This window comes from Pelophylax lessonae, assembly GCF_965119305.1.
Source record: "Pelophylax lessonae genome assembly, chromosome: 3".
NCBI classification, from domain to species: Eukaryota; Metazoa; Chordata; class Amphibia; order Anura; family Ranidae; genus Pelophylax; species Pelophylax lessonae.
In genome coordinates, this window is record NC_138770.1 from 229,477,967 (window position 1) to 229,503,165 (window position 25,199).

General features: G+C 41.1%; 1 protein-coding gene across 6 annotated transcripts in view; it reads right to left on the minus strand.

Annotated features, from left to right (window-relative positions):
- Nucleotides 1–25,199, minus strand: part of DOCK10 (dedicator of cytokinesis 10) — a 482,217-nt gene that overhangs the window by 305,028 nt on the left and 151,990 nt on the right. For all 6 annotated transcript variants that reach the window (XM_082248984.1, XM_082248983.1, XM_082248985.1 and 3 more), the window contains exon 2: nt 16,163–16,282. In XM_082248984.1, coding sequence (XP_082105110.1) covers nt 16,163–16,282 — 120 coding nt within the window. The remainder of the gene's footprint in view (nt 1–16,162; nt 16,283–25,199) is intronic.

Sequence of the window (25,199 nt, forward strand, 5' to 3'; positions counted from 1 at the left end):
CCCTGGCGAGTGATGCAGGCTCATCTAAGGCGCAGAGTCCAAGCACCAACTGGTCTTCTCCAGTGCTTTTAATGGCCTGTCGACTGGTACCAAGTCGCACCCCCCAGAATCACCACACAAAGAGGTGAGCGAGGACAAGAAAGCTACAGTGTGGAGACTGTACACCAGGAGATCGGCAAGAGAATAGACAGGTCCAGGTAGAGTTGGAGGCAATCAAGAGAGTGGTCAGGTACAGAAAGGAGTTTAGTCAGACCACAAACAAGATAGCAGTCAGATCAGTCCAGGTCATCAACAATTAAGTAATCTAGCAAATAGGTATTATAGCTCTTTGTAAGGGGTAGTTGGTGAAAAGATACAACACTATTTCAAAGGCAGGAGCTTAAACACCCCTAGATTATTTTCTGGAAGTCTTGGTTGAGATTTTGGAAGTACAATAGGAAGTATTGGCAAGGAGTATGTGAGTGCCATTGGAAGTTCTGGCAGAGACTAGCCAAGAGGCTGCTATATCAGTCAGCAGGTGGGATTGGGAGATACCTAAAACCCCCAGATCAGTGCAACAGCCAGGCAGAAAAATACTACATATCTGTGCAACTACAGGCAACAGAACAACCTAGCATGTCTGTGGAACAGCAGGTAACATCCTTTCATGTTTGTGAAACTAAAAGTAGCAGATTAGCGATAGAGCTAATCTGCAACACTAGGCCTTTCAGTTTTTACCAAGGGGCATTACTTAGCACCAGTTATCTTAACTGAGGCAGATTGCCTTCTAAATTCCACACAATTTTAATATGGCAGAGCAATGTTGACTTTAAGCACACACAAGGGTTGTTTTGGCTAACTAATCAACACAATTCTTAATGCAGTAGTTTAACAGGCCTAACTGTGACATGGAAGTTAATGGCAGATATTTTTGGAGTACTACTGAGCCATTCATAGCTATACACGAAGTGCTAAGAGTTCCTTCTTTTGGTCTGGAGGAAGACCAAGCAGGGCCCATGGCACAACCACAAGACATAGACTGCATGCAATGGATGATATGCAGATATTTTAGGTAGCTTTCACATTACCGGAACTCAACTTATTTCACACTGACCGCTCACAGGTCCAGCCCACAGTTTCCACCTTAGGCGTGTGATCTGCTTTCTAGGGATTAGCTGAGCAGAACCTACCCCTGGTTTCATACTCCATGAATGTCACTCACAGGAAAGAGACTAGAAAAACATTTTAGAACTTATTTTGGTATTTCTTTAAAATCCACAGCTAAAAACTTTTTTTGGTATGCATGTGGTTTAGTAAAGAGAGACAGACGTGCTAGTTAGATGCATGTGGTATTTTGCCACACCTTGCACTTTTATGTTGAAGAGTTGCTCAGCTTGTAAACACCCTGTTTGGATGAGAGTTATAGACACAACGGTGTTTCTGTGTTTCTCCTTAACTGTATATTCTCCTACTGCACAAATTAAGTAGGCTCCACAGTGAATCGTACCCCCCAGAACATGTAATAAAGCATATCTATGGTCAAAATGTAAAACCATATATTAATTTCCACAATGTATTTCAAATATTTCTAGCCTGCTCTTATTACTCTGAAAAACCTTGAGGTTTGTAAACTCAATTTGCACAGATCCTCACAGCAGAAGAGAAGCTGCAAAGCATGCAGTGAATACAGGGAGATGTGGAAAGAGATGGCCAGCAGACAGGTAGGACTCACACCATGAATGGAGACTTTTCCAGTAAGCTTTTATTGGATTATCAAATATAACTGTTTGTGCTATTATAACAATGCTAATGTTATAAAATGAAAGTGCACGCTGTGGCTAAAGATCTCCTTTAAAAGAGACGTACGTCTTTTTTTTTTTATTTACATCTACCTAGGTGGATTGCTCGGTTCTGACAACTCCCCAAGCAGAGAGCTGATGACTGTCAGTCAGAGTTCTCTTCTGTGCCCCTCCTTTCTCACTGGATCACTGGGCTGTGTTTCGGGGGAAGGGTGTGGCCGGCTCAAGCTCTCAGCGCCTGCCTCAACGTGACGTCAGCAGAGAGCGGATTTCATCCCGGTCCCTTCTGAAAACGGGTCACAGGAGTCACGGGTCACACAAGCTTTGGCTTTACTTCTCCTTTAAGCTTGTTTTATTTACCTGAAATTGTATGGGTACATTATTTTCTGAATACTTAAATATTTTCCTATCTATGTGCACTTCTGTGCACTTCAGTGGTTTTAAACAATTTTATATACCAGGAAAATGAATGGCCACAGGAGATACAAAGAGATGAAACAAATCCTCCTACATAAGTTGTACCTGTACATGAAGCCCATTACCCTGTAGATCAGAGGTCTCCAAACTTTCTAAGGAAAGGGTCAGTTTTTGTCCTTCAGATTTTAGGGGGGGCCAGGCAGTGGCCAGAGGTAGTGGAAATGTTCCTGGCATCAGTGGGACTAATCATTTCCACATTTGGTATCAGTGGGAGGAATAGTGCCCATCATTGGTATTAGTGGGAAGAATAGTGCCCCATCATTGGTGTCAGTGGGAGGAATAATGCCCCATCATTGGTATTAGTGGGAAGAATAGTGCCCCATAATTGGTGTCAGTGGGAGGAATAGTGCCCCAACATTGGTGTCAGTGGGAGGAATAGTGCCCCATCACTGGTATTAGTGGGAAGAATAGTGCCCCATAATTGGTGTCAGTGGGAGGAATAGTGCCCCATCATTGGTGTCAGTGGGAGGAATAGTGCCCTATCATTGGTGTCAGTGGGAGGAATACTGCCCCATCACTGGTATTAGTGGGAAGAATAGTGCCCCATAATTGGTGTCAGTGGGAGAAATAGTGCCCCATCATTGGTGTCTGTGAGAGGAAAGTATAAGGTAAGCCCTTATACTTACCTAAGCCCAATCTCGATCCAGCAATGTGCATGAGTGCAGCAGCTCTCCCGGCTCTGTCCCTCCTTACTGGGCAGATTGATAGCGTCACGACCCTTTGGACCTGCACCTGCCAATTAAATCCTGGGACAAGTTCTGCTGTCTATCAATAGATGCAGACAGGGCAGCTCCGGAGCAAGCCTGCATGTGTGCCCCCCCCCCCACGGAAAGCGGCTTTCTATGGGGACATTCAGCGGGGGGAGAAGCCAGGAGCACCAGCCGGAGGCCAGAGAAGAGGTCATTGCACAGAACAGGTAAGTATGTTTGTTATTTTGATTTAACAAAAATTATTGGCTCACTTAAAGCTATGGGTCACCTGCTTTGTGATGGAGGGGGGGCTGGGGGATCAGAGATCAACCACACTCAGTGATTTTGGATTTAGCCCTGGTTCACACCATTGCGATTTGTCATGCAATTTGACAGTTCAATATTGCATGACAAGTCGCACCCCATTGGCGGCATGGAACCGTTCAAATCATTGCAACTCTAGTCTCAGCAACTTTTTACAGGTTAATTGCGACTTGTATTAAATTCTGTTAAACAAAGTCGCAAAATGCAATAAAATCTGAGGTCCAAATCGCACAGATCTGCGGCTTTGAAATTGCGTTGAAGTAGTGCAATTTCAAAGCCGCACTGGTATAAACCTGGGCTTAGACTAGTAAACGCTATATTAGGATGTGCTTTGTTCACTTTTCATGTCTGAGGTTTGGTAATAGTAGAGAAGAGCTCTATGAAGCAGCAGTATATTTTTACAGTAAAAGTAGTTTGACCGACCTCTCCAATGACTGGGTTTATTCTGCTGTGTTAAGCAGAGAGAACTTCTTGACACACCATTGGCTCCACATTGCTGCCTTCATTTTATGAATAGGCCAAAAAATGCTAGCAATGGCGTGGACTGACTAATAGCATGGAACATGCTGGCACGATACCCCCAATATCATAAACACTAATTCCCCAAAGACAGCCATATTAAAAATACATACACCAGTCATTAGATTTGGCAATGAATGGCCGCAGCACTTTATTTTGGTTTGAAACCTAAAAAAATATCATATCACAAATTTTATCAATAAAGAATAATTTAAAGTAATAATATCTCAATACTTAGTTATAAAAAAAACTCAAGCAAACAACAAATTTAAACATAAAGCAGTACCCCCCTGCCCCACCGAATTTGACAAAAACCACAAATAAGGGTGGTTAACTCTCTTGCTGTCGTGATCCCAAAAGGAAGACATACCTGTGTAGGGTCTCTTATATAGTGTACCCCACACCATCTGGCAGGTTCTATTCCTTTTGATTGTCCGACTGTACCTGTACAGCTAAGTGTGTGAAATTCTTAAAGAAACAGTGCACCATTTATTAATGTTACAAGCATGTGGAATCAAACAGACCATAATAGGTGAAATAGACATATGACAAAGAGGGAAGGAGGGGGAGAAGGCAACCGCAGGCCCATGCAAGTGTGCCCAAATAAAGTGAGCCCACTTGAGCATTCCCCATTATAAATTGGCCCGTAAATCAGTCCACAGGGATTCAATGTACTGTAGCTCAAAGAGAGACTACATTTTTAACCACTTCCCGCCTGCGCTATAGCCGAAAGACGGCTACAGCGCGGGCTCTAATTTCCGGGAGGCAGTCTTTAAACGGCCTCCCAGAGACAGGCTCCCCGCGCGCTCCCGCGAGCGTGAATCTGGGAAAATCTGTGTCGGCCGTGTCCCTTGGACACAGCCAATCGCAGATCGTGGTGAATGGCCAATCACAGCGGCCATTTGCCACGTGATCGGAACGTCCAAAAAGAGATGATCTCATATGTAAACATATGAGATCATCTCTCATTGCCAGCTCTCCTTCCTCACACAGAGACTGCTTGTGAGGAAGAGGAGAGCCGATCAGCGGTTAGGGGACACAGAGAAATGTAATCAGGGCACTGATCACCAGTGCCCTGATTACACAAGGGAAATAAAATGCCATAACTGCCCACCATCAGTGCCCACAGTGCCCACCATCAGTGTCCCCCATCAGGGCCCACAATCAGTGCCCATAGTGCTGCCAGTCAGTGCCCATCAGTGCCTGCTCATCTAGGCACTGATGGGCACTGACTAGCAGCACTATGGGCACGGAGTGTGGGCACTGATGGTGCTGCCCATCAGTGCTCATCAGTGCTGCCCATCAGTGCTCATCATTGCCACCCATCAGTGCTCATCAGTGCCACCCATCAGTGTCCATCAGTGCCGCCTCTCAGTGCCCATCAGTGCCGCCTCTCAGTGCCCAGCAGTGCCACCTCTCAGTGCCCAGCAGTGCCACCTATCAGTGCTCATCAGTGTCGCCTATCAGTGCTCATCAGTGCCGCCTATCAGTGCCACCTATCAGTGCTCATCAGTGCGGCATATTAGTACCTCCTCATCAGTGCCACCTCATCAGTGCCCATAAGTGCCACCTCATCAGTGCCCATCAGTGCAGCCTATCAGTGCCCATCAGTGCCGCCTCATCAGCGCACATCAGTGAAGGAGAGAATTTTATTTATTTTCAAAATTTACTCACAGAAAATAAGAAAAACTTTTTTTTTCCAAAATTTTCTGTCTTTTTTTTCTTTTTTTTTGTAAGAAATAAAAAACCCAGAGGTGATTAAATACCACCAAAAGAAAGCTCTATTTGTGTGAAAAAAAATCATAAAAATGTCATATGGGTGCAGTGTAGCATGACCGCACAATTGTCATTCAAAGCGTGAGAGCGCTGAAAGCTGAAAATTGGCCTGGGCAGAAAGGGGGTGAAAGTGCCCTGTAGGCAAGTGGTTAAACAAACTGCAGTATCAAAAATAATGGACTGTGCCTAGTGTGTATAATAATATCACACAGTTACAAAATGTACAGGACGCCTCATTACTTAATAACTTGGGATCTTATCCAGAAACTGTAAGAAGTTGAAGACAACACTACATGACTGTGAGCTAACTGAGGTCCTGCTAGGTGGCACATTTGGGGTGTATCTGCCTATACTGCTGTTGGTGGAGGATCTTTAAGGCCCGGTTCACACTTGTGGGAACTGCATGTGATTCGGACAGGAATGGCAATTCTGCAGAAGTGCGATTTAAGCCAATCATTTTGTATGGTTCACATCGTACCACATCCGCACCAAAGTCGTGCAGGAGCCTTTTTTCTGCCACACCAGAATTGAATTGCATGGGTGTTCACACCTATGTAATCCGATTCTGCAAATCACACTCCATTTTGAGAACCAGTTTTGGGGGTGTCGTTAACGTAATATACACACCTGCAGCGGGTTCATATGAACGGGGTGCGATTTTGATGTGGTGCAGGAAACGCACAGAAATTGCTGCAAATTCCACGTTGCATACGTGTGAAGTGGGACTTCGGGCTGGATCACACAATGAATCACGCAGGAATGCATTGCGATCGGGGTGCTGTGTGATTGGGCTGAAATCACGCTAGACCGACCCAAAAGTAGTGCATGCGCTACTTTAAAAATATACCAGTACCATGCGTTCCAGTGCAGGCAAAAGCACCACATTTGTGATCTGAGCTTGGGGTGTCGTTAGGTTAACACTGACACCTGCTGCAGATCGCTAGCACATTGCGAAAACGTACACGGAATGTGAGTTTGCCGCAGTGCGTTCCGCTGTGGACTAGTTTGGGTCTTTCTCTGCATTGGTTGTTTTTTGTTTTTGCTACGGGTCATGATGCCATCCTTTTATACCTTTCTTACTAGCAGAATATTGTTTCTGCACAAGTATATGAAAATGTACAAACTCGTCAGATAAATACATACCTTATCTAAAATATACATTTTAATGCAATTTAAACACAAGCTGAGAGCTCGTTTACATGATAAGTGCCTTTTCAAAAATGTAATTCTTCCTTTGCCATCAGCCACTGCATCAATTCTGTGCCGGCCCTTTTTTTCTGGCCAGCACAATGTTTAAAGCTTATTTCAGCCATCTGTATAGGATGAACAGTAAGTACTGATATGGGGACAGATCAGGCCTAACACTGACGCATACAGTAGTTCTAGGTGAAAACAGGGACAGAGCAGGTTATCTGGTATTTTTGCAAGCCTTCACCTGTCCTATGCTGGAAGCTTGCATAGACTTCTAATAAGGAGGAGATCTCTAACAGCTGTCTTCCAGTAATGCCACAGAATAAAAATGATGGAATGCTACTTTTTGCCAAAAAATGTCAGCTAACACAGAGCCATATATTCTATGCCTAAGTTTTATAAATATCAACTCTATATGCAGCTGTTACATGTACACATCGGTAAATGCACATTTTTTTTTTCAGTCTGTAGGTGCACACACCTTCCCTTTCTAGTATAATGTAACCACTTGCGGACCACCTACTGCAGATTTACTGTGGCAGAGCGGCCCTGCTGTGCTGGATCACATACATGTACGTGATCCAGCAGTCCTGGGTGCCTGTCGCCCCGTCTGAGCTGTCATTCGCCCCAGAGCAAGGCAATCAGCGTGTCCTGATCAATGATATATGGCCGAAACTCGCCAAGCGGCCTGAAAAAATGACAGAATAGAGCTCTGTGTTGGTAAACAACACAGAACTCTCTACAGATGGTGGCGATGCACGTTTTTTTTCCCTCCCTGCTAAAGAAGAGAGTAAAAAACAGCACAGTGCTCAGCGAAAACAATACACAGTTTGATTGACCCTAAATGTTAACTCCTTCCCAGCCAGTATCATTAGAGCACTGTATTAGTATCACTGGTGATGTCAGTTCCCCCCCCTGCATCAGTTGGTGTCAGGCTGCCCGCTGTACTATTGCAGTCCCACTATAAGTCGCTGATTGCTGCCATTACTAGTATAAAAAATAAAACTTCCAGTATGTAGCAGGTTTTCCAGGCATTGAGCCTAAGGTGGGTTTGCCATTGTTACCAGTTACCTCTTCAGCCCATGTGAGCTGCGACCCCAGGTGTGAGCACTGAGACAATGACAATTCCGGCATCTTTGTTTGGTTGTTTTATTGTATTTAGGGGATGGGAGAAGGGAATGAGTGGGATACTCCCCTGGCTCAACTAGGTACACTTTTGGGACTCTTTAGCAAAAAATGTGCTTGCTAGTGTTGTCTTGATGCCAGCCGACGCTAGCTAACGCTTCCTGACGCTTGAAAGTAATGTAACACTGAAAACTGTGCTGGAACTTCGACCTTAGTCCAGAAGATCCAGGACTGTAGAATATTGAACTTCTGACACTGCTTTACTCAAAAGTCACTGACTGGCTCCCTCTGGCCCTGCGCTGGCTTGAGGTAGCTCTTTGTGAATTCCTGTACTGCTGCAAATCTCAACTGGTACACACCACACTGTATACTGACACTTCAGGGCCCAAACTGCAGGCGCCCCCTTTAACACTTCAGGGCCCTTTGACCAGGCCCCCCACTTTACAGTTAGCTGACACTTTGATCCCCAGAACCTCCTGTGGAGTGGGCCCCTCTGAACCTAGGCAGACCCCAGGGGCAATCTTCAGTACTCACGACCTTTGTAGGCTATCCTGGGACTGGACCCCTCTCTCTCTCCGCTGGTTCTTGGCACACCGGATCCCCTTCAGCTCAACTCAGCACCCTCTGGATTCTCCGGCAGCACCCAGAGACATCCACTTCCTCCAACAGGAGGAGAGAAAGCCGTAGTCCCCCTTCTGAGACTCTGCTTCCCACCAAAGACAATAAGTCATGCACTCCCCTCAGACTTATACCCACTCCCAGAATCCTCTGTGGCAGAATCTGCCTTCTGGGGTAGTTACAAGCCTAAATGTGTCTCTGATTGGGTTTCCTCATCTGCCCAATGAAAAGCCTCTCACAGGGCTAGTGGGGAGACTCCCCTCTCAGAAGACACAAGTTGGAGCCATGACAACCTACCTGACCAAAAGAAATCATGGCTCTGCTCTTGTAGGCAGACAAAGCACACTATATTTTACCTAGCACCTACCTGTAGGGTGCTACAAGTATATATCCCATCGTTTGTAGATGCTATACCTTTCACGCAAACCAATCAATTTACACTTATTGGGAGTTTTTTTCTACCAAAGACATGTAGCAGAATACATTTTTGCCTACATTTATGAAGAAATATATAAATATATTTTTTTTTTATTTGGATTTTTACAGCAGAAAGTAAAAAATATTTTCTTTCAACATTTTTGATCTTTTTTTTGTTTATATTGCAAAAAATAAAAACCCAGTGGGGATCAAATACCACCAAGAAAGCTATATCTGTGTGAAAAAAAAAATGTCATAAATTTCATTCGAGGACAGCGCTGCATTTCTAGTTAAAGTAGCACAGTGCCGAATAGCAACACATGGCCTAGTTGTGAAGAGGGTAAAATCATCCAGAGCTGAAGTGGTTAAACCCTTTACACAAAATGTTGGCAAAAAAGAAATATATATACATATATTGTAACAGGACGTCAAGTAAATGTGACAGGAAGTCAGGTAAATCTGTGAGTGTTGTCACAGATGGGAGATACAATTCACCAGTTACTATAGGGTGTCGGCTGCAGAAGCCAGCAGAAATGTCTAAAGACGTTGAACAGACTTCAGCTGTTCAGAATGAGGAAATGAAGGCCTCTATAATTTGTCCAATGGAAGTCTAAAGGATGGCTGCCTCCGGAAACTGTCTCCTGAAGCCGTGTGGGCTGGGAGAGGAGGTCAGTCAGATGTGTGCCTCCCGACAAGCTGTGTGGGCATGGGAGAAGACCCCCTGAAGTGATGTGCGCTAAGGAGGGTAACCAGTTGTGAAGACTTCTCAAGGTGAGAAAACAAACTATTTCTATGTGGAAGAAATAAAGGAATGTTTGCCATGTGAAGAGACAAGCAAAGGGACATTCTCATTGTGAAGAGTAAAGGGACGTGTTCAATGGACATTTGTTGTGGGAAGATAAAACATGGACTGTTGAGTATCCGCTGTAGGATAAGAAAGTCTGCCCAACAGTAGGTTGGGGACAGACTCTTAGGTAGGTTCCAGTGTGAGAAGGTAGCCGCCCACAGAGGCAAGGATTTATTTTGTCTTTTATTTTATTTTGCTGGTTTTGACGCTCGCAGTCTGGTGAAGAAAATTGCTTTAATAAACCAAACTGTTGTTTGCAACCACTTCTCGGATATCTTCTTGTGAAAACGCACCCCCCAAGGGGTCATCCACGCCTACCACTGAGCTAATCCCTTACAATATATATAAGCCGTCTAACACATCCATATTTCCCCATGCTATATCACTTTATAAATGCTGCAAGTACAGGGAAAAAACAGTTGATTCTTTCAGAAATCTTTCCAGTACTAATCTAACAATGTTGCCTCCCTGCCTGGGTTCTCCTCTGCTGCCCAGAATTCCCAATCACTGCTGTCAGCCCTGCCCAGTTTTCTGGTGCTGGACTTCAGAACTCTTCCCCTTTCCCTTTCTGATCATCTCTGTAACATAAGGATGTTCTGTAGTCCAGCAGAGGAAAATTGGACAGGGGTGACAACACAGCACTGCTTGTGATTTCAGTGCAGCAGAAACACTGTATTGTCAGCTCAGACAGGATAATAGCTTACATAATTGCAGCGATGCACTCAATGTGTTTACATTTTATTCAGGCCTGGGTTTATCTGACCCTCAGAGCCCAGGAATTGTCGCACCCTGAACACAAGATAACCAACAACAAGGCAGTTCATAGAAAAGTGATTTCTTGGGGCACTATTGGATTAAAAATAAATACCTAGGCAAATAGGTGATATCATCTCTATGCCATTCAAATGCTTAAAGTGATTGTAAATGCTCCATTTTTAAAATAAAAATATCAAAAATGTCATACTTACCTGCTCTGTGTAATGGTTTTGCACAGAGCAGCCATGATCCGTCTCTTCTCAGGTCCCCCACTGGTGTTCAAAAACAGTATTTCTCCTGTGCTCAAGTGGTATGTGGGAAGGTGAGTGGTCTTGTGTGGTCTTTGTTATCACCACCTAAGATTTCAGTATATTTGGACCCCCACTTGTGTTCCTGGCTCCTCCCCACTCCCCGAGTGCCGCCATAGTAAACCGCTTGCTATGGGGGCACTGGTGTGCACTCGCTCGACTCTGCCCCCTGCTCCCTCTTCACTGGCTGTGATTGACAACAGCAAAAGCCAATGGGTCCTGCAGCTGTGTCTGAGCCAATGAGGAGGGAGAGAGCGGAGAGAGCCTCAGCTCTTATGCACATCACTGGATCAAGATCGGGCTCAGGTAGTAAGGGGGCAGGAGGAAGGAGAGAGCTGCATGCAGAAGTATTTTACCATAATGCAGAGAATGCATTAACGTGACAACCTATTGCCTTTAGAACCATTTTAATTTTGACTAGAGTGTACCTTTACTATACATACAGCAGCTGTACAATGTATTTATATAGTATCCTGGCCAGCACGCTCATTTTGAAAAGTTAACAAATATGGTGAAGCACTTAGCAGTTCATTTAGGATTAGGGCTGTTGAATAATACTTTTACCACTATGCATATGTTCCATAATGGAAAGAAGGCATTTACATCCAATGGCACTAGCCAACATTTTTACCCTTAAAGTCTTTTAGCACATAATTACTACCTTTCTCTATACCCTGTGACATCTTTTGTAAGTCATAATTTTTATTTTCTAGAAATGATTAGAATGGTCCAAAGCAAACTGCAAAAAATCAAATAATTACAAAATATATTCTATTTTAAACAGAACATTATTTTATTTACACTGCTTTAGTTAACAAATTAAACACAAAGCATTGAACTAATCTTAGCTGTCTTCAAGCAGTCACTTTCGAGCTCCATCTCTTTAGAGCAATGTGTCTATAACTATTTGTGACGGCTGTGATTAATATAGCAATTACAAAGTAGCAAAACAAACAAACACCTCAATTGCAGGCTGCTTTTTCAGCTTCTACTTGACAAACATGACTGCTTGCGCATTGTACATGTGCAATGTCATTTTTGATGTTTAAAATGATTCAGGTTTGCCAAATCTTACATTTTGAGGAAATAAGAATACTGATGAACACATATCTGGCATTTTCCTTGTTTCATATTTACAGTAAGTTGGCAAAAAAAAAAGAAATATATATATATACAGTATCTCACAAAAGTGAGTACACCCCTCACCCTTTTGTGAATATTTTATTATATCTTTTCATGTGACTTCATGTGACAACACTGAAGAAATGACACTTTGCTACAATGTAAAGTAGTGAGTGTACAGCTTGTAAATTTGTTGTCCCCTCAAAATAACTCAACACACAGCCAATAATGTCTAAGCCGCTGGTAACAAAAGTGAGTACAACCCTACATCAAAATGTCCAAATTTGGCCCAAAGTGTCAATAATTTGTGTAGCCACCCTTATTTTCCAGCATTGCCTTAACCCTCTTGGGTATGGAGTTCACCAGAGCTTCACATATTGCCACTGGAGTCCTCTTCCACTCCTCCATGATGACATCACGGAGCTGGTGGATGTTAGAGACTTTGCGCTCCTCCACCTTCTGTTTGAGGATGCCCCACAGATGCTCAATAGGGTTTAGGTCTGGAGACATGCTTGGCCAGTCCATCACCTTTACCCTCAGCTTCTTCAGCAAGGCGGTGGTTGTCTTGGAGGTGTGTTTGGGGTCGTTATTATGTTGGACTACTGCCCTGCAGCCCAGTCTCCGAAGGAAAGGGATCATGCTCTGCTTAAGTATGTCACAGTACATGTTGGCATTCACGGTTCCCTCAATGAACTGTAGCTCCCCAGTGCCAGCAGCACTCATGCAACCCAAGACCATGACACTCCCACCACCATGCTTGATTGTAGGCAAGACACACTTGTCTTTGTATTCCTCACCTGGTTGCCGCCACAAATGCTTGACACCATCTGAATCAAATACGTTCATCTTGGTCTCATCAGACCACAGGACATGGTTTCAGTAATCCATGTCCTTAGTCTGCTTGTCTTCAGCAAACTGTTTGCAGGCTTTCTTGTGCATCATCTTTAGAAGAGGCTTCCTTCTGGGACGACAGCCATGCAGACCAAATTGATGCAGTGTGCAGAGTATGGTCTGAGCACTGACAGGCTGACCCCCCCCCCTTCAACCTCTGCAGCAATGCTGGCAGCACTCATACATCTATTTCCCAAAGACAACCTCTGGATATGACGCTGAGCACATGCACTCAACATCTTAGGTCGACCATGGCGAGGCCTGTTCTGAGTGGAACCTGTCCTGTTAAACCGCTGTATGGTCTTGGCCATCATGCTGTAGCTCAGTTCTAGGGTCTTGGCAATCTTTTTATAGCCTAGGCCATCTTTATGTAGAGAAGCAATTCTTTTTTTTCAGATCCTTTAGAGAGTTCTTTGCCATGAGGTGCCATGTTGAACTTCCAGTGACCAGTATGAGAAAGTGAGAGTGATAACACCACATTTAACACACCTGCTCCCCATTCACACCTGAAACTTTGAAACACTAATGAGTCACGTGACACCAGGGAGGGGAAAAGGCTAATTGGGCCCAATTTGGTAATTTTCACTTAGGGGTGTACTCACTTGTGTTGACAGAGGTTTAGATATTAATGGCTGTGTGTTTAGTTATTTTGAGGGGACAGTAAATATACACTGTTATACAAGCTGTACACTCACTACTTTACATTGTAGCAAAGTGTAATTTCTTCAGTGTTGTTACATATAAAGATATATTAAAATATTTACAAAAATGTGAGGGATGTACTCACTTTTCTGAGATACTGTATATATATATGTATATCTGAAACGTGATTGGTTGCTGAAGTCTTAAGCAACACTTTCATGTACTATACATTTATACTTTCTATATTCAAATGTGCACTAGTAAAATAAGAACATAATGAAGATATGAATAAATAAAAATATGAAAATAAGAGGCTTCCATGTTTACAACACATGACCTAGTTAGGACTATAGGCAAACAGATATAATCTTTGTATGCATCCAGAATTTCGCCTTTGGGTTGGAACTATTATAAAAAGATAGATATTCTCAAAATGTGTGCTCGTTTCCATGCAATAAGACTTTTCTGTGTACCTTTCTGCTTTAAAAAGACTGTAGTCATGTGCATACATGGTAGAATAAAGGTAGACTAAAGCAGAATAAAGAATGCAATCTATGACATTCCTTATAGGTGTCAGATGACCGTAAGCGAAATTTTAGACAACAATTCTCAGTGCATTCAACAACTTGACAAATGTCATTCAAAATTGAATTTTCTTTTAGCATACACTGTTAGAAAAACAATCTTTTGTGAAAATGTTTCCATTATGTTCCATCAAATTTTCTTGTCACTGTGACCAAAAATTTCATCCCACTAAGAATTACAAAATGAAACAAAAGTTTTTAGAAGAAAAATTTTCCATTGGAAATCTACTAGTTTATGCCCAGCTTTACTTACAGTAGGTTTAGCCAGCTTTGGTGATGGAAAAATCTGCTAGATATGACATATTCAAAATGTAAAGTGACTGTAAACCCATATTTTGTTATTTTTTAAAGTAATAAACATGTCATATTAACCTGCTCTGTGTACAGAGCATTCCTGATCCTCCTATTCAAAAACTAGAGAGGAGAAGAAAGGGAGACAGCATGACCACTCTGGTGTAGTAAGTTCCAAGAAGGTTTATTTACAAAGAAAAGTTAAGAATGAATACTCACAAAGTAAAAAAACACACATGTATATATGGGAGTCCACGGGAGAGTGTAAGCCTGTGATGGAGGCACAGTCCCAAAAGGGTGCAGCTGGATGGATAGATGATGGTGCTACAGGCACAAAGTCCAGGTCTCTGTGCCTCTGGCTGTTAATGGGGAAACGGCTCTGATAGCCCAGTAAGCATGTGTAGTGCTGCGGCTTCCTCGTTCCCAGTGTTAATGGCTGATGGATGGTAATGTCCACCTGGTGTCCAGGGTCACAGGACGCATTTTGAGGGACCTTCCTCAGCTGTCCAGGAAATGGAAGGTCCCTGGAAACGCATCCTGACCTGTATTTTAATTGTCTTTATTCTTTATTTTAACTGCATCATTCACATTTCCCATGAGTGGTTGAGCGCTGATAGCCTAGCGCCTTTACTGGCAATAGGGTATATTAATAACTGATCCTCCTATTCTCCCGTCCTCTGCCAGCGTTCCTTGTTCCTCCCCCCTGCTGAGTGCCCACTATAGCAGATGGCTTGCTGGCACTCATGCAGGCTCTCTCCCGAGCCACTCTCTGCCCCTAGCTTACTGTTTACTGGTTGTGATTGACAGCTCCTGCTGCTGTCTCTGAGCCTATGAGGATGGAGAGAGCTGAGATGGAGCTCAGGTATAAGGGTGGGTAGGGGGGGGGGGGGGAGCTGCACTCAGAATGTTTTTATCTTAAAGCAGAGAACACATTAGGGTGAAAACCCTTCAGCCTTCATTCAGAACCACTTTAATCTGTCAGCATTTCCTATATACTGTATGTACCTATTACTAGCACAACATGTCTAGGACTTATACAGCTCTTCCACACCAGCATTTGTCAAAGTTTTAACCACCTTTGTGTGTAATTTTATATAACCAAGGAATTTCATACTACGTATCAGCTGAACAGTGACAAGTAGCTAGGAAAGGAGATGTTACAATAGAATTTGCGACCAAGAGATGGAACCAAGAAACTCATGACCTGTACTGAAGGAATGAAAATGCAATTGAGATTGAATACCTCTGAATATCACTACAGTCTCTAATTACAGTGAATTTATTGATGTCATCACCAAAGCTTCATATACAAATTATATTTTTTTTATCTAAAGAGTGGTTTTCTTTTTTTTATTAGCCACTTCAAAGACCCAAGAAAGTACAGTCAATTAAAAAACATATCCTGCACATTGGCATCAATTTAATTTACTAATAGAGTACAGCATGTTTACTTTTCAATGTGAAATTCACCGTGCAAGGGAATTTTCACTTAGCTTACTAAATATGTTGAAAAATCACTATGTTTATGAAAAATGTCCCATTCAAAGTTCAAAAACACTTTGCTAAATAAAAAGCCAATTTGGATTTAGTTAATCAACCCCATTACTGGACATTTGAAGCCAATGTATATGTTTTGGGCTAAATGATATACAATGAGCCCTGAAATCACCCTCAAAGATTTGTACTGTTAACAAATTATACATAGCTTTACAAACTTTATTACCAAGCATAAAGACACAATCTTTTTTATCTGCATTGCCAACAAACCAATAAAATCATCAATGATATGTAAAATAAGTGCACTTACTGAAAAGTCATCTTCAGGAAATAATACCAGATCTTTCAGTGGGTCATTGGAATATGTATTTTCCAGTTCTGTTATAGCAGATTCGTAATCCAATGGCTCTAACAGTTTAGGCTTTTCATGCTGAACAAAAAAATAAAAAATATGCAAAATTAGGTAAGATGCAAATTATATTAGAAAAAAAAAACATATAATCTAATGTAGATGAGTTTCAGTTTTTAGTCCTAGCTTGTGAAGAATAATATAATGAGGGGCATAGAGATTTCCTCGAGTCACAAGTGCAACTTACCTGCTGTGTACACAGGGAAAGAGAAGCTGTGTTACAACTGCCCAAAATAAAAATGGAACTCAAAATGTTTTATTATAGTGGGGAGGGTTAGAATCGCTGTCAAAGTTCTATTGCTGTTTGAGGTTGTTGATTGCCTTTATGGGTGTTTTCCCCTGACTTCCTGCACCAGGGGTAGTGCTCAGAAGAACAAGGTGACACAAACAGCATTAACAACCATGCGATCGGATGTTGACCTTCTACGTTGTAAATCAAGAAAAAGACAGAAAAAATAATAATTTAAACTTGAAAATATGCAGAAAACTACCTATAATATATAACGAAAATTAAACAAAAATATCTTGCCTAACCAACAGCACTATCATTTTAAAAACAAATAAATAAATAAATGGCCCCCTGTATATTTTTATTTTTTATATTATGGTGCTGACAGTTAGGCACGTGTTTTGTTAAGATATTTTTTGAAAAAAGCTGTTCATTTTAATATCATAGGTATTGTAGCCTATATAGGTTTTTATTTGCTGTTTTGCCAGTTCTAGTAATAAAAAATCTGACATTTGTAGCTTTAGCGTAATGACAGCTCAAGGTGTTTTTTTTTTAACAGATACTTCCTCATAAACTTAGACTGCCACAATGTTTATACAACACCAATATTGCTTAATCTGCAACACTGATACTGTCTTGGTTACATTTTTGCAATTAAATTTGCAATCCATCCCATACGTATATTGCTTCGAAAGTATTAATGTTCTGGCAGGTTGTCAAAACATAGTAAAAGGCATTTTTCCAGGATTTAGAAAATAGAGCTGTGGCTAAACTCAGACATATTTTTACTAGGGCTTAAAGGGAAACTCCAGTCAAAGATAAACATTTTCTATTAATAGTATGTTAAATATCTTTATCTTTGATATTATTCATTTTCTGGCTAGCTGCTTGTGTAGCTTGGAAAGTCTTATGTAAACTAGATAAAACAGCTTCTTTCTGTTCTTCAATGACAACGCTATCTCCCTTTATCTGAATTTGCTAAGCTGTCTTTCACTTCCTGAAAAGGTTGTCAGTCTGTCATAGAAAGACATGCCTAAACCTGCACAGTGCTGCCCCCATCCCTCCTATCCTTCACAGAACATGAGATCTCCTTCTGTCATCATAGCCTTGTTTAGGCTAGCAGCTTCTCTTGAGAGAGAGAGGAGGGTTCAACCAGCGCAATATATGCAAGAAATAGGGTACATTTTTGAAAGTTTAGAAGGATACAGATCGATTTCTATTGCTCATTACATGTGAGTAATGAGTTTTAGGCTACGTTTCCACTAGCGCAACTTGTCATGCGACTTTGTCTGTTCACAGCCCAAGTCACAGCCCAAGTCACAGCACATTGCCCCTTCCTGGAACTGATGTCACTAGCTTTCAGTAACCACACCCACTTGCTGCTCTTCTTGGACTCAGCAGGTCATGAAAGAGCGCTGAAAACTTGAAAATAAAAGTAGAAAAACTGGGATTTGTTTCATTTTGACACATAATGCTGAATTATGCTCACATTAATGATTGCAGGGGAGAATTTAAGGTATTAGGCTGTATTTCCAAGTTAATTGCATAACACAGATTTAAAAATCAAACCACAGAATGTCCCGCTATTACTATTTCTTTTGGTCTGTCTCAAAACATACAAAGCTCTGTAGAAGTTGCTAAACACAGCCTTGATCTTGTCTTCTTCAGACTTTTCACCCTTATTCATCTCTGTAATCGAGCACTACCAATGTCAGATCACAACTGTATAACTTTTTAACTTTGCTACATGCCCTCCTTTGCTTCGTCTGAAACAGAATTGTTTTAGACAGAGATCTCAGCAACATATAAACCACAATCTTGTTTACCTCGCTTTCATCCCCTGTATCCTCTTCACCTCTTAAGAACTCTCTAGCTCCCAGTACAATACCACACAAACACCTGTGCTACAAATCACTGCCCTTGCCAAATGACTGCGTCTGTGTCATGCATGAGTGGCCAAATGCAAGTAGTCACAATCAGGCTTAAACAGTGATTTTCTTTAACGCAAATCTGCACTCCATTACTTTAGCTTTGTTATGAACATAGCAAACCAACATTTTTTCCATGGTCATCATCCCAAAACTTTAACCCCCACAGACTCTGTTCTACATTTAATTTCCTTTAACCTCTGCTACCACAACTGCTTTAACTGCTCAACACATCATAAAACTATTTTTTAAAATGTATTATACTAAGCCAGACATCTTAATACCCTACATTACCACTACACAGTCCACACCATCGATCTTTTGCTCAGCTCTCAGCCCACCTATTTACTTTAAACTCTGCTCTTATCTTTCAGAAGATGTAATTGTAGATTAATTCATCAATTTCCTATTTTCATCTCTTCTCAAATACATTCATGACTACAAGCAGAGCTCCACCCAAAAAGGGAAGCTCTGTGTGTTTGCTTCCTTCCACATCTCGCACCTTTGGGGGGGAGCAGGTACCTATTTTCGACAGGTACCTGCTCCCACCTCCGGGTGACTTTGCTGTGGCAAAGTCACTGGGAAGTTTAGAGGCATCCTCCTTCCCCTGCCATGGGGCCATTCACAATGAGCATGCACATAAGGGAACTGGCTGTGAAGCCGCAAGGCTTCATTGCCAGTTTCCCTTACAAGAAATGGCAGTGGCAGCCCCCGAGTACCGATTGAAAAATTGGCTGGGGTGCGGGCATTCTGGGATATCTGGATAGGTAAGTGTCCCAATATTAAAAGTCACCAGCTACAGTATTTGTAGCTGCTGACTTTTAATTTTTTGGTGGAAGGGCTGGAGCTTTGCTTTAATCAGATCTGACCTATTCTAGGCCTAGTGCTCTGCTGTTTGAGTTAGCTGAACCGTTCAACCTGTCCCTCCCCACAAGCATCTTGCCCTCAGCCTTCAATCATGCAATCACACTTCTTATGCTGAGGGATCATGTTTTTCTCTGAAGTTATCCTTCCATTTTTCTTGTTTAATATTTTTATTGAAAAGAAATGGAATGAAAAAAATATTTCAAAGTATATATTGATTAAAAGAAAAAAAAAGTATATATTGATGAAGAGGTTTGGGAAGTCAAAGATTAAATATATGTATTACAAACAATGTGGTCAACTGTGATTCGCTGGTGAGTCACTGATTATGAAATTGGAAAGGGATGAGCTCTAAAAGTACTAAAATTATAGTATTTGGAGGGAAATCTGTGGTTTCTGTAGTTTGGTGATGGTCAAAAAAGAAAGAGAACTGGAGGAACTTGAGGAAGAGGAAAAAAATAAGAGAGAAGATAGAAGAGGGGGGGCGACTATAGATCCATCCATTGTTCCTCTTTACATGGGTCTACGATGCTTGAACAACTACATCTAACTAACCTTCTACCTCACATTCAACTCACTTCTAGCCTCCCTTCGGTGTGGATTTTGCTCTCTTTATTCAACAACAGCAAACCTATTCACAAAAGTGACCATTATTCTCAGAGTCAAATGAAAAAGTGACGTTTCCCTAATGCCTGTTTTTTTGTTTTTTTTTTCAACCCAGCGGTCTGAATGAAAAAAACCAGAAGAGGACAGGAGGAGCTCAGTGTACTAACTGTACTATGACCAGAACACACCGGTTAGCACTTGCACTTGTTGGCTGCCAGCACTGATCAGATGCCAAATGTCGGCCGGTATCTGTTGAACCGGCTGATATTCGTACTGTATACGGGGCTTAAAGGGAAATTCCAGTAAAAAATTAAATTGTACCCTAATAATAGTATGTTGAATATCTTTATCTTTGATATTAATCATGTTCTGGGTAGCTGCTTGTGTAGCTTAGAAAGTATTATCTAAACTAGACAATCAGCTTCTTCCTGTTCTTCACCGACAACACTATCTCCCTTTATCTGAATTTTATAAGCTGTCTTTCACTTCCTAAAAAGGTTGTCGGTCTATCTTATATATATATCTAATATGGTACTTGTCTGTGTTTAGTTGCTGACATTGTATGTTCCAATAAACTTGCATTTTATATTGCATCATTTGGCGTGTCACACCTCATTTAAAGTCCCAAGGGCAAACCTTTGCAACTTTCCATATTATTTAGGGATGAAGGTGCATCACGGGGTGCACCAGGACATATTTTATTATTGTTTTGTGTGTCCAAAGTCTCATAACAAGTCACACTAGTGGAAACGTAGACTTAGTGTGGTTGTAGCACTTCCAGCTACACTGACAGTTCCCCCCCTCCTTTGAGCTTCATTCCCCTATGGTACTCTTCATTCAAAGTCCAGCACAGCATGTCCTGTATGGATGAATCTTTTTTTATCTCTTAATTTTCTCATTAATTAGGAGCTACAATGCATCCTTACTGATGAGAGAACACTGGGCTGGAACCTATGATCAGCTCCTCCCATCCTGTATACGCCCACTGGCTACACAGGAACAGTACCCCTGGAAGTGATGTCACTAGCTTTCAGTAACCACACCCACTTGCTGCTCTTGGACTCAGCAGGAAGAGGAATTAAAGTCATGTGACAGCACTGAATACTGCAAAAAAAGGGAGAAAAACTGGGATTTTTTCATTTTGACACATAAGGCTGAACTCTGCCCACATTAATGATTGCAGGGAAGAATTTAAGATATTAGGCTGTACTTCCGCTTTAAGTCTTATCTGCAGCATCTCCTTTAAGCTTGACCATGCTAGTCATCCTCCGTTATTTCAAACACTAAACGCGTGGGGCATTCATTTTCATCAATTTTGTGAGGTCTTCTTCAATAATGTCTAATTTTCTCATATACCTTTCTTGATCTGTGTACTCAATGTTTAGCACCCCTTTAAGCAATTTTCTAAATAATAGCTCTTGACAAACCTGTAGTTATTCATCTTCTCTCCTCCATCCTCCATTCTGGTTCTCCACTAACATTTTAATCTTCTCTTTACTCAAAAACACCTATTATGCACAGCTACAACAATTCCTCGGAGCAACCCTCATTATCTGGTTTTCTCTACCTTGTCCTGTTAGACCAACCTCCAAATGTAAACATGTTAAAGGCTTCCTTAAAACCCACTGATTCAAAACTGAACATAAACCCACCCAAATTATAAAAACTTCCAACCACTGTCACTTACTTTACCCAGTGCATCTAATGTTTCTCTATCTCTAAGATTATACGCTTGTAAGGGCAGTGTCCTCTGCTTTTTTAGTGTCATGTAGTTGTTTTGTCTTACACCTTTATGCTATTTAATACACAGGGCTGCATGACATTTTGGCACATTATAAATATAATTAAAATGAATGGTTTGGTCAAACACAGGGGGCACACCAGTATTAAGCTAAACATAATATATCAGATAACATTCAAGAGCGCTTAAAAAAATTTCTATATTATCTTCCAGGCTTATGACGATGTCAATTCTGACGAAACGCATCAGTGGGAGCATAGGATCTGACATCATCAAGCACGCCAAGCGGTGCTAGTTTTTTTATACATACTGATCACTGGTTCTGTTTGTGAATGCAGTTTGTACACCATAAATCTGGATGCGCTTTTACTGAATTACACTATGTGAAGTCTCCTTCTTTTCTTCACTATGGCCCCTCTTTCAACTATTGTGGAATAATTATTGAGGCTAATGAGGAGGGCTGTGCTGCTTATTAACATCCATTATATGGTCTGTATTATAGCAAACATGTTTGACCGCCTGTGGCAAAGGGTCATACCATTCTGGTAAGGGGCGTACTATCTATGTTGGTAGAGGAGAGTGTCATCTGACAGATTGCACACAATGGTCTGGGCTTCTTGAGTCATATTGATTTTTTCTATTTTTTATTACTGTTTAATGATTTTGAATGAGCAATTTGTACTATTGCAGTGGTCACTTTTTTGCACATTGTTTGCCACTATATTATGGTATACTGTGTGTATTTTTAATGATACATTTTTATTGACATAGGTGTTTTCTGAGCACATTGGTTTAAATGGATAGTGCAACACTTTTCTAAGGTTTATAATATCAGCTTATAATACAATAATGTTATTATAATGTTATTATAATAAGGGTTTAAATTAAGAGATGGCTGTAAAAGTGAAACGAATGATCAAACCTTGACCAAGGTCACAAAAAAAAAAAAAAATCTGTATCTTTCAGTCTACAATCTAAACTAAAAAAAAGGGAACAGAGGATGTGCACCACTGCACTGAAAACAAAAATCTGTTTTATAAGAATGCAAATACACATGGGCACTATTAAACACAGGCAGGAACCATTTTGCTGCATTCAATGAGCAACTGTGAGGCTTGGGTTCCCAAGAGTCCTGCATTAAATTAAATATACTATTAGTGCCAGATCTAGTTCTGGAATCATTTGCAGTAGAATATTATTGTCTTCATTCATTTATATGTTTTATAATACCCTAAAGAATCCATCATTAAAACATCAAAATTACAATACTGACAAACGAAAGCATGCAAATCTTATTCTGGAGCCGCTAAGAATATTTCAGAGTTAACAGGAAAGAATGAACAGGTATTTCTTTGGTGTCTAAAAATATTCTTCTACATATGAAAATAAAATAACACTAGTACAGAAAATGAGAAATTAATTTTAAAATTAACAGTATTTAATTAACATCTCTATACAGACTATTGCTTTATGTAAGCTACTACTCGGGAGACAACATAAAAATAGTATTTTGCTTTTACTTTGCTTGCTAAATGGTAAGTCAGTTGTGTGTTGGGAACTATTGATCCTAGCTAAGCCCAATTGGTTTTAAATAGTTTGTATCCTGTAAATCTTTTTAATGTTTTACATATTTATCAAAAAAAAAAAAAAATATTAACAAATCCTTTACAAAAGACAGCTCATGGCAAATTTAATTGGTCTATGGCGACCCCTTAAACATACTGTACTACACTCTTTTTTTAAAGGTGATCAATAATAGAGAGGATCCAAACAAGACATTATTGGTCACATAAGCACCCACCAAGGTGTTTTTTCCTAATTTCTTATGTATTTCCTAGAGTGCCTCTGGAGCCAAAGCTGGGGGTCCAAGCTGCCTTGAGCTCAGTCTCTGGAGCCACTCCAGAGCTGGAGCTAGAAAACTAGAAGCAATGTCAACCTTACAGTCGACTATTTTGTAGAATGTATTAAAAAAAGTGACTTAATGGCTAATCGTGCAATAATGACAGGCAAAGTGCACTAACCTATAGCAACCATTCAGACTTTAGTCTACTGACATTTAATCTGTGAATGATAAATTCTCAGTGGATGGTTTACATTTCAGATTGCTGCCTTACATGTACTACTCTAAGGGATTGATTTACTAAAGATAAATAGACGGTTCACTTTTCAATGGAAGTTCCACTTTTCAAGGGAATATGGCCCAGAGCTTGGTGAATGCAGTGAAGCTCTGCTGACTTTTCAACATCGAATTGTGTGCAAGCAAAAATGCTGTTTTTACGTTCCTTGCACTTTGGTAGTCTTTGAAACGTGAAATTTCACAACATTCATTACGCTTTGGAGAAAAAATACTCGTGCAAAAGTGCAACTTCCCTTTCAACGTGAACAGCCTACTTGCCTTTAGTTAGTTAATCAACTCCTGGGACTCTGAAACAAGAACCATATACTAGGCTTATAAACTAATCAATGATTATTTGAAGGATAGCAGCCCTGTCAGATTTTTATTGCTACCTGTGACCCTGATTGAGACATTTATCCTCTCTGTTTATCCTGGTGATCACTCTCATTAAGGTGTCTATTTATAAAACTGAGATGAGCAGCAATCCTGATGGTCGCAGTTCATCTCAGATCATTATCGGTTTAAGAAAAAAAGAGATGATCGGGGGAGAACAAGTTCGACACTGATCAACTCCACAGACAGGGAACCTGTCATTGACAGAAACGGCCAGTTTATGAAGGTGCGATCTCAGCACCTCACAGGCAAAATTCCCCCTCCCAGATTCTCCAGCTCAGAGGTATTGAATCAGGGAGAGAAGACAGAATACCTGGAGAACTGACGGGGAGAAAGGAAGATTATTGACCTCCTCTTCCTCGATCAGACCCCCCAAGACGGTAAGTATGTCCCTCTGCCATGTTTATGTATATAAATATATATATTATATATATATATATATATATATATATATATATATATATATATATATATATACCAAGTGTATGGTTAGTCTAAGGCTGGGTTCACACTGAATTCAGAGCGGCTCGCAGCAGGGGGTCTGGTAAGTTCCTGTGCACCATTTCAGGTCCAAATTAGATCCAAATTTCCGACTGAATTTGGACCTGAAAACAGACCAGAAGACTCACAGGACTTTTCTGCAAGCCGCCCTGCAGCCAACCCAGAGCTGTGTGAACCGGCTCTATTGAGAGCTGGGCACGGTCTCCCGTCATGCAAATTGGATGTCACCTCACCCCGTCATGCAAGCCGCTCCGCATCCAATTCGCAACAGTGTGAACCCAGCCTTAGAGAAATAATTTCTCTTTCCTGTGTACAGAACAGGAATTGATGGGAAATCTCCACAACAGGACATAAATTACAAAACAATTGCCTACTCTATACAAAACTTAAAAATATGTTTGGGCTTTAAATATATCTTAATTTCTCCCTGCCCATGTTACACATATGTGCATGCCTACACGCCTCACATATGTGTCCATGGGCAGCCAAGGTTTCTGTGCTCTCCTTCCCAGCACAGTGACCTAGCTATCATGAACAGATCCCAGTCTCTAGTAATGATC